The sequence below is a fragment of the Colobus angolensis genome, unplaced genomic scaffold (genome assembly GCF_000951035.1).
Source record: "Colobus angolensis palliatus isolate OR3802 unplaced genomic scaffold, Cang.pa_1.0 Scaffold5, whole genome shotgun sequence".
NCBI lineage: Eukaryota > Metazoa > Chordata > Mammalia > Primates > Cercopithecidae > Colobus > Colobus angolensis.
Genome location: NW_012118487.1, coordinates 22,705,105 through 22,715,389, shown reverse-complemented (window position 1 = coordinate 22,715,389; position 10,285 = coordinate 22,705,105). Strand labels below are relative to the sequence as shown.

Sequence of the window (10,285 nt, the reverse complement as noted above, 5' to 3'; positions counted from 1 at the left end):
GTGTTAGCCAGGATGGTCTCGATCTCCTGACCTCGTGATCTGCCCATCTCGGCCTCCCAAAGTGCTGGGATTACAGGCTTGAGCCACCGCACCCGGCCGACAGCACTGGATTCTGAGGGGTGGAGGATGAGGGAGGACAACCAGGGTCAGCTAACCAGGTGAGGGTTCCCAGGTGTCCTCAAGGAATGTGTGTCAGAGCTCAGGGGACACAGTGTGGGGCAGGACACGAGGACTTGATGGTGGATTTGTAGGGAGCAAGAGTATGAGGGAAATCGGAGATGTCTTGTTGATTTTCTGCTTCAAATACTAGGTGAACAAAGGTTCCATGTTCCATTGATTGAGGTCGACAAGACTGGGAGAGGGTCAGGTTTCTGGCTCCAGAGTTGCGGAGAAATCGAGATTCCTGTTTTGTTCTGTTTTGTTTTGTTTTTGAGACAGAGCCTCACTCTGTCACCCAGGCTGGAGTGCAGTAGCACCATCTCAGCTCACTGCAACCTCCACCTCCTGGGTTCAAGCAATTCTCCCTGCCTCGGACTCCCGAATAGCTGGGATTACAGGTGCCCACCGCCACACCCAGCTAATTTTTTGTATTTTTCATAGAGATGGAGCTTCACCATGTTGTCCAGGCTTGTCTCAAACCCCTGACCTCAAGTGATCTGCCCGCCGAGGCTGCCCAAAGTGCTGGGATTACAGGTGTAAGCCACCGCACCTGGCCATAAATTGATATGTTTAATATATATATTGAACACAATGCAATGTTTTAGCCTACAAAACCTTTTTGTTTCTCAGTTAAATCTTTTAAGATTATTATAAACATTTTTAAACTTCCACAAAGTAGAGAGTATAGATAGTGAATCTCCATGCAGCCATTACCCAGTGTTGTTGTCTATACTCCAATTTAAAAATCACTTCCGTTTGTTTCAGAGACGGGGTCTTGCACTGTCACCCAGGCTGGAGTGCAGTGCTGTGATCACACTTCACTGCAGTCTAAAGGGATCCTCCCCGCTCTGCTTCCCAAAGAACTGGGATAAAAGGCGTAAGCCACTGTGCCCAGGTAAAAATCACTCTAGAATTACTTTTTAAAATCCTATATGTGCTTGTAGTCCCAGCTACTCTGGAGGCTGAGGTGAGAGGATCGCTTGAGCCTGGAAAGTTGAGGACACAGTGAACTGTGACCACTGGACTCCAGCCTGAGTGACCAGCAAGACTCTGTCCCGCCCCCACAAAATAAGAATTACTTTTTATATGTAGTAGACAAGTATAACTTTATAACCTGTAATCCCAGCACTTGGGGAGGCTAAGACAGGTGGATCACTTGAGGTCAGGAGTTCGAGACCAACCTGGCCAACATGGTGAAACCCTGTTTCTACCAAAAATACAAAAATTAGCTGGGTGTGGTGGCTCATGCCTGTAATCCCATGTATTCTGGAGGCTGAGGCAGGAGAATCACTTGAACCCAGGAGGCAGAGTTTGCAGTGAGCTGAGATCCTGCTGTAGTAGCAGGACAAGTCGCAGACAAAACCCCTCAGACGCCGAGTTAAAGAAGGAAGCGTTTTATTCGGCTGGGGGTGTCGGCAAGACTCCTGTCTCAAGAGCTGAGCTCCCTGAGTATTTCCTATCCCTTTTAAGTGCTCACAACTCTAAGGGGTGTGCGTGAGAGGGTCGTGATTGATTGAGCAAGCAGGAGGTATGTGACTGCGGGCTGCATGCACAGGTAATCAGATTGGACCAAAACAGGATAGGAATTTTCACAGTGCTTTTCTATACAATGTCTGTAATCTATAGATAACCGATTAGGTCAGGGGTCCATCTTGAACTACCAGGCCCAGGGTGCGGCGCCGGGCTGTCTTCCTGTGGATTTCATTTTTTACTGCCTTTCAGTAAAACTGCCTTTCAGTTTTTACTTCTTTCTTTGGAGGCAGAAATTGGGCATAAGACGCTATGAGGGTTGGTCTCCTCCTTTACTGCCACTGCACTCCAGCTTGGGTGACAGAGCCAGACTCTGTCTGGGAAAGATAGTCTGGCAAAAAAAAAAGACTTTGGTTACTTTGTAAACATTTCCTTATACAATAAGGGTGCACCTGCAGGCCAGTGCATGCTTTATGTGAGTACTCTCACTCTTTTTCGAGACAAGGTCTCCAACTCTGAGACCCAGGCTGGAGTGAAGTGACACGATCTTGGCTTGCTGCAGTCTCAACCTCCCAGGCTCAAGCGACCATCCCACCTCAGCCCCTCAAGTAGCTGGGCCTACAGGTGCCTGCCCCACCACCCGCGGCTACTTTTTGTACTTTTTGTAGAGATGGGGCTTCACCATGTTGCCCAGGCTGGTCTCAAACTCTTGAGCTCAAGTAATCCACCCGCCTCTGCCTCCCAGAGTGCTGGGATTACAGGCGCGAGTCACCGTGCCTGGCCGACATCCTCGCTGTTAATCTTCCGTAAGGAATATCTTTCAGCAGGTAGCCCAGTTGCAGGCTCTGGGTTGAAATCTCCTTTGGTCTTTCTCAACTTCTCTGTGCCTTTTCACTCATCTAAATAAGGCGGGCTCTGGTTATTTGCATGAGCAAATGCAAACCTACCCTATTCAGTTATTACAAAAAAGACTCCAGAGTTCTCAGACCAAGGCCAAGGACACTGAAGTGCTTACGGGGAGGAAGCCTCCCCCACCCTCTCTTGCCCCTACCCCTCCCACTTCCAGGTGGAAGCTGGTCTTAGCTGGGTGGAGTCCTCACAGCTGCACTTTCCATGTGTGTTTAGTTAGTATCTAGTGTGCGGCCTCTTGCACGGATAAACGACCACCGCAGAGCTCCCCCTGCTCCAGGTAAGTTGGGAGGTGACACTCTGTGGGTGCTGGAGGCTGAAGTGTAGTGAAACTCGTGGCCTATGGAGTACCTGCTCTGTGCCTAGAGGGAGCTTGTACTTCACAAGGGAACCCAAACTCGGCATCAGGTTATTTTATGTTTTTATTTTTATTTATTTTTTTGAGACGCAATCACGCTGTGCAACCCAGGTTGGAGTACACTGGGGTGATCTTGGCTAACTGCAACCTCTGCCTCCTGGGTTTAAGCGATTCTCCTGCCTGTGCCTTCCGAGTAGCTGGGATTACAGGCACTCTCCACCAGCCAGGCTAATTTTTGTATTTTTATTTTATTTATTTATTTATTTTGAGACAGAGTCTTGCTCTGTCACCCAGGCTGGAGTGCAATGGGGCTATCTTGACTCCCCGTAACCTCCACCTCCCGGGTTCAAGTGATTCTCCTGCCTCAGCCTCCCCAGTAGCTACAGGCGCGTGCTACCACACCCAGCTAATTTTTTGTATTTTTAGTAGAGACAGGGTTTCACCATGTTGGCCAATATGGTCTCAATCTCCTGACCTCGTGATCCGCCCACCTCGACCTCCCAAAGTGCTGGGATTGCAGGCATGACCTACCGCGCTTGCGGCATAAGGTTATTTTAAAATGCATGCCATTTATTTATTACTGTTCCTGATTTATTTATTAGTTTTGTCCTAAGTCACCGTAATGCTTACTAAAAAAAAGGTAAGCCCAGAGCCCACTCTGTCCTAAAGAGTCAGAAAATGAGGTGACTGATATCTGTCTGGGAACATTCCCAGAAATGCTGGTCTGATGGCGAGTGTGGAATTACCTTCCAGGATGTAGCAGTGAGGGATGGTTTGTGTATAGAGTTGGGGGGGTGGTGGGAGGATTAGAGCCCTGATACGAGGCCCTGAGGTCCCCATCAGGCTGTTTATGGACTTGATCTTCCTTTATTTAACCACTATGCTTGCTTACAAAGGACAGACTAAGGCCAGGAGGGGTTAAATAGCTCCCCCAAGGCCACACAGTTAATAAGGGAACACCAGGAATTAAACTCAACCATTAAAAAAAATTTTTTTTGGTAGAAACGGGGTCTCACTCTGTTGCCCAGAGCTGGTCTTGAATTCCTTGAGCTCAAGCGATCCTCCCAGCTCTGCTTCCCAAAGCACTAGTATTACAAGCGTGAGCCACTGCGCCTGGTAAGATAACTCCTTTTTTTTTTTTTTTTTTGCGATGGAGTTTCACTCTTGTTGTCCAGGCTGGAGTGCAGTGGCACAATCCTGACGCACCGCAACCTCCGCATCCCAGGTTCAAACAATTTTCCTGCCTCAGCCTCCCGAGTAGCTGGGATTACAGGCATACACCACCAGGCCTGGCTAGTTTTGTATTTTTAGTAGAGACGGGGTTTCTCCATGTTGATCAGGCTGGTCTCCAACTCCCCACCTCAGGTGATCCACCCACTTTGGCCTCCCAAAGTGCTGAGATTACAGGCCTGAGCCACCTCGCCTGGCGATAACTACATTTTACAAAGGAGAGGTGTTTGATACTGAACCTTGACGTTGGAAAATGAGACCAGAGGGGAAGCCTGAGATCTGAACAAAGAGGAGGAGCTAAGGAAAGAAAATAGTGGCAGGACCTGAGCTTGGCAGGACTCTGGATCAGCTGTCTAGAGATGCCTCCGGGGAAGAGAAGTACACATACACTCTGCTCCAGAAACTTATACTTGATCAAGAAGTGTGCCGGGCGTGGTGGTTCACGCTTGTAATCTCAGCACTTTGGGAGGCCGATGCATGTGGATCACGTGAGCCCAGGAGTTCCACACAAGCCTGAGTAACATAGTGAGACCCTGTCTCTCTCTCTCTCTCTCTTTTTTTCTTTTTTTGAGTCTCACTATATTGCTCAGGCTGGAGTGCAGTGGTGCAATCTCAGCTCATTGCAACCTCTGCCTCCTGGGTTCAAGCGACTCTCCCCACTCAGCCTCTGGAGTAGCTGGGATTACAGGCATCAGCTATCCACACCCATCAACACCCAGCTAATTTTTGTATTTTTAGTAGAGATGGGACCATGTTGGCCAGACTGGCAGACCCCATCTCTTTAAAATATATATATTTTCAGCTTGGTGAGGTGGCTTACACCTATAATCCCAACACTTTGAGAGGCCAGGAGTTCAAGACCAGCCTGGGCAATACAGCAAGACCCCATCTCTATTAAAAATAAATGTTAATAAAAATGATTGTTTTTAAAAAAGGAAGTGATTCCTCAGACCCTCCAGTAAGGGGGAACTCAGCAGACTTGAGTTGAGGGATCCCTGCATATTCCAAAGAAAGGTCTGTCTTCAGGACTGTCCTTTCATTGGATCCTGGGAGTAATTTCTGAGGCCATGGACTATACTGTCTGATAAAAGTGTGTTTTTATTACTGAGGCCTTGGACCACAGGGTTTGATAAGAGAGTGTTTCCGAAACCTTTCTGGGCATGCTCACATAATAGACAATCTATGTACAATGTCTATTTTCTTTTTCTTTCTTTCTCTCTCTTTTTTTTTTTTTTTTTTTGAGACAGAGTCTTGCTCTTCACCCAGGCTGGTGTGCAGTGGTGCGATCTTAACTCACCGCAACCTCCACCTCCCAGGTTCAAGTCATTCTCCTGCCTCAGCCTCCCAAGTAGCTGGGATTATAGGCGCCCGCCACCATGTCTGGCTAATTTTTTCGTATTTTTAGTAGAGAAGGGGTTTCACCATTTGGGGCAGGCTGGTCTCAAACTCCTGACCTTGGTCATCTGCCCGCCTTGGCCTCCCAAAGTGCTGGGATTATAGGTGTGAGCCACCACCCCCGGCCAGTCCATTTTCTTTCTTTCTTTTTTTTTTTTTGAGACGGAGTCTCGCTCTGTCACCCAGGCTGGAGTGCAGTTGCCGGATCTCAGCTCACTACAAGCTCCGCCTCCCGGGTTTACGCTATTCTCCTGCCTCAGCCTCCAGAGTAAGCTGGGACTACAGGCGCCCGCCACGTCGCCCGGCTAGTTTTTTGTATTTTTTAGTAGAGACGGGGTTTCACCATGTTAGCCAGGATGGTCTCGATCTCCTGACCTCGTGATCCGCCCGTCTCGGCCTCCCAAAGTGCTGGGATTACAGGCTTGAGCCACCGCGCCCGGCCAGTCCATTTTCTAAAATACAAAATTCTGAATGTGGTGGCCCCTTGGTCCAAGGGGAAGAGATGATAGCTGTGAACAGTGTGAAAAACAGGTGGAAGGAGTAGGAAGATGCCTGCTTTTTTTTATCCTAGGATATATTGTGTGCATCAATATATTTGGTGCTATTATTTTTCTTTAAAATCTGCTTGATACTGCCTTGTGTAGAATGTATGTTACACACATGTAATATAGTTTATTCTGCCAATACTGACTAGACATTTTCCAATGCTTCCTCTTTTTTGAAGTTTAAACTAGTACGGAAAATAACATTTTCAGCCTAGTGCAGTGGCTCACACCTGTAATCCTCGCATTTTGGGAGGGTGAGACAGGAGGATTGCTTAAATTCAGGAATTTGAGATCAGACCGAGCGACGTGGCGAGACCTCTAGAAAAAATAACAAGAAATCAGACTTGAGTGAGCCATGATCATGCCACTGAGGGACCAGAAGAGACCCTGTCTCAACAACAACAACAACAACAACAACAATAATCTTTGTATATATGTTTGAATATTTGTTCAAGTCATATGCATTTTTGTAGGATTAGCATTGTCGAATTACAATGGCAAAGGAAAAACTTTTTAAGTATTTTTTTTTTTGTTTTTTGTTTGTTTGCTTTTGAGATAGCCTCTGGCTCTGTCACCCAGGCTGGAGTGCAGTGGCGCAATCTCAGCTCACTGCAACCGCCGCCTCCTGGGTTCAAGCAATTCTTGTGTCTCAGCCTCCCAAGTAGCTGAGATTACAGGCATGTGCCACCATGCCAGGCTAATTTTTTTGTATTTTTAGTAGAGATAGGCTTTCACCATGTTGGCCAGGCTGGGGTCGAACTCCTGAACTCAAGTAACGCTCCCGCCTCGGGCTCCCAAAGTGCTGGGATTACAGACGAGAGCCACCAAGCTCAGCCTTTGTTTCCACTTCACAGTCTACAGTGTTGGAATATCTACATAACTGTTTCTCCTATGCGCCTTTGGGGAGCATGGTATTTGGCATTTAGACATAATGGCATTTTAATCATAAATACTGAAAGTATTTTTCCAAATTTTGTTTCTATTCAATGTGTTATCTCATTGGGTTTTATTTCACAAATACATAGGTCTTCTGTGGCCTATTCAACTGTAGAGAAGCAAGGATGTAAGAGCAAGGTAAATTTGGTAGATGTGATCTTAAGCCATCAGAGACTTTTTTGTTTTTTTCTAATTAGAGACAAAGTCTCACTCTGTCACCCAGGCTGGAGTGCCGTGCCACAATGACAGCTCACTGGAGCTCACTGGAGCTCGACCTCCATGGCTCAACGATTCCTCCTGCCTCAGCCTCCCAAGTAGTTGGGACTACAGGTGCACACCATCACACCCAACTAATTTTTTTTAATTTTTTTTTTTTTTTTTTTTTTTTTGTAGAGACGGACTCACTCTATGTTGCCCAGGCTAGAAATACCTTATCAAGACAAAAGTTTAAAGGGAGATTGTCATCATTTACCTAATTCCAAGAATTTGGGATGTGAAGCAAATTTCTCCAAGTTAAAGATATAGGTAACCGAGGCCGTATTTTAATTTGGGCGGTCTCTATGCCTCGGGGCCTAAGCTGTTCCCACAACCCCAGTTAGGATGACTGGTGAGTAGACGGGATGTGGGGATTGTGGTATCAAGTATGTGGAATGGCTGGGGCACAATAATAAAGGCACGGAAATAAAAGACTGGGGCTAGGGGAGGATAACTTGTATTTGGCTAGAACGTGGTAGAGGTTAGGACCACCTGAAGTAAATTCAGGTTTGTTTCATCTTGTTTTGTTCTTAAGAAAGGAATATCTTCTCACCCACAGCAACCAATGATTTGAGGCAACAGCTGTTTTCCTAACAGCTGCTTAGCTTGGCATCATTTTCTCTGAGCAGCCAAAGACTGAAAGAGTTGTGACTGTGACTGCCAGCAGACTGTGTGTGGGACTCCTTTTGGCAGTTAGAATTAAAGGATCCAAAGATTCAAAGAACTTCAAGGGCTGCCACCAACGTGAGAAACCAGTGGGACTGTAGTGAGGTCATCAGCTGTCTCCAGGAAGGACAGTGAGATCTGAGAGCATATCTGCTTCTCACTGAAGAGTACCCACGAGCTCAGCCTCTTGAAGAAAGCCCACCTTGGTCCAGACCTTCACTGACAGCCCAATGGCAGTGGCAGCAGCTCTGACCGGACTCCAAGCAGAAGCCAAGTGCTCCATCTGTCTGGATTACCTGCGTGACCCCGTCACCATCGAATGTGGGCACAACTTCTGTCGTTTCTGCATCCAACAGTCCTGGCTGGATCTACAGGAATTGTTCCCTTGCCCTGTCTGTCGTCACCAATGTCAAGAGGGGCACTTCAGGAGCAACACTCAGCTGGGAAGGATGATTGAAATTGCCAAGCTACTCCAGAGCACCAAGGGCAATAAAAGGAGGCAGGAAGAGACAACCTTGTGCGAGAAACACAACCAGCCCCTGAGTGTTTTCTGCAAGGAGGACCTGGTGGTGTTGTGTCCCCTGTGCACTCAGCACCCTGACCACCAGGGCCACCATGTGAGGCCCATAGAGAAAGCTGCCATTCATTATAGGAAAAGATTCTGCAGTTATGTCCAGCCCCTGAAAAAGCAGTTGGCAGACCTCCAAAAATTAATAAACACTCAAAGCAAAAAGCCCTTAGAACTGAGAGAGATGGTGGAAAATCAAAGGCAGGAATTATCCTCTGAATTTGAGCACCTCAACCAGTTTTTAGACCGTGAACAACAGGCAGTTCTCTCCAGATTAGCTGAAGAAGAGAAGGACAACCAACAGAAACTCAGTGCAAACATAACAGCATTTTCAAACTACAATGCCACACTCAAAAACCAGTTAAGTAAGGTAGTAGAGCTCAGCGAGCTGTCTGAACTGGAATTGCTGTCACAAATTAAAATTTTCTATGAGTCTGAAAATGAGAGTAGCCCATCGATCTTTTCAATTCATTTAAAGAGAGATGGCTGCAGTTTTCCTCCCCAGTATTCTGCTCTGCAGAGAATTATACAGAAATTTAAAGCGGATATAGTTCTAGACCCTGAAACAGCACACCCTAACCTGATTGTATCTGAAGATAAAAAATGTGTGAGATTTACAAAGAGAAAACAAAAGGTTCCTAGTTTCCCAAAAAGATTTACAGTCAAGCCAGTTGTTCTGGGTTTAACACGTTTTCATTCTGGCAGGCATTTCTGGGAGATTGAAGTGGGGGATAAGTCGGAATGGGCTATTGGCATTTGCAAAGATTCTCTTCCCACAAAGACCAGGAGACCCTCATCAGCCCCGCAGGAATGTTGGAGAATTATGCTGCAAGATGACGGCTATCGCGCACCAGGGGCTTTTCCAACCCCTCTATTGTTAGAGGTGAAAGCCAGGGCCATTGGCATTTTCCTGGACTATGAGATGGGTGAGATCTCATTCTATAACATGGCTGAGAAATCTCACATCTGTACTTTCACTGACACTTTTACTGGACCTCTTCGGCCTTATTTCTATGTAGGACCAGATTCACAACCTCTCAGAATCTGTACAGGGACAGTTTGTGAATGAAAACCCACCTGTTAGGCTGAACTTGTCGGTTTTTTTTTTTTTAATGGAAGATGCAGAGGCTGTTGTATTAATATATCTAGGAATATAATCCCTCTAGTTTTTTTTCTTTCACAGTTTCCAAGAAGAAAACTTTATGTTGCTCTAACAACTGTCTATAAAACAGGGCTAAGAATGGCTCCGTCCCGGGAATGTCGTGGGGGTTACCTATCATGTGCATGGACCTGGCACATTACTGAGTATAAGGGTGATTATTTCTGTTTTTCAGAAAGTGAAGATGGAGCTTGCAAAGGATAAACTAGAATAAACTTACCAATTTTGTCTCCTCTGTATAAAGGTTGGATTGTGCTATTCCTGACACATACTAAGCAGGGAGCAGGTTGTAACCCTTAGTTAAACCACAGGGCACAATTTAAAGGGGTGGAGTGGGCAACACAGGGAGAGGGTAAGCATTTTTAGCCTTTAACATGTGAGGCTTTGACAGTTTTTTCTGTTATCCCCAGAAGCCACCTACTGGTGGCACTCACTACATTAGGTTTCTGCTCCCATAATTTTCATTTCTTCCTGTATTCTTTGCTATTGTGCATAGTACTTTGGAATACAACGACTTATTATGACACTGGAGAGAACTGGAAAATCTTGTTACTAACAGACATTACTGTTAGATACCATGTCAGAGACTAAAAGATGAATCACTGGCAGGATGGTATACCTATATTTACTCAGAA

At 46.3% G+C, this 10,285-nt stretch overlaps 1 protein-coding gene across 1 annotated transcript; it reads left to right on the top strand.

The window, feature by feature from the left end:
- Window positions 1-8,153: 8,153 nt before the first annotated feature.
- LOC105524415 (putative tripartite motif-containing protein 75) lies at window positions 8,154-9,560 on the top strand. Its single transcript, XM_011959672.1, has one exon. The coding sequence runs from the start codon at window positions 8,154-8,156 to the stop codon at window positions 9,558-9,560; it is 1,407 nt and encodes a 468-aa protein (XP_011815062.1).
- Window positions 9,561-10,285: the final 725 nt, after the last annotated feature.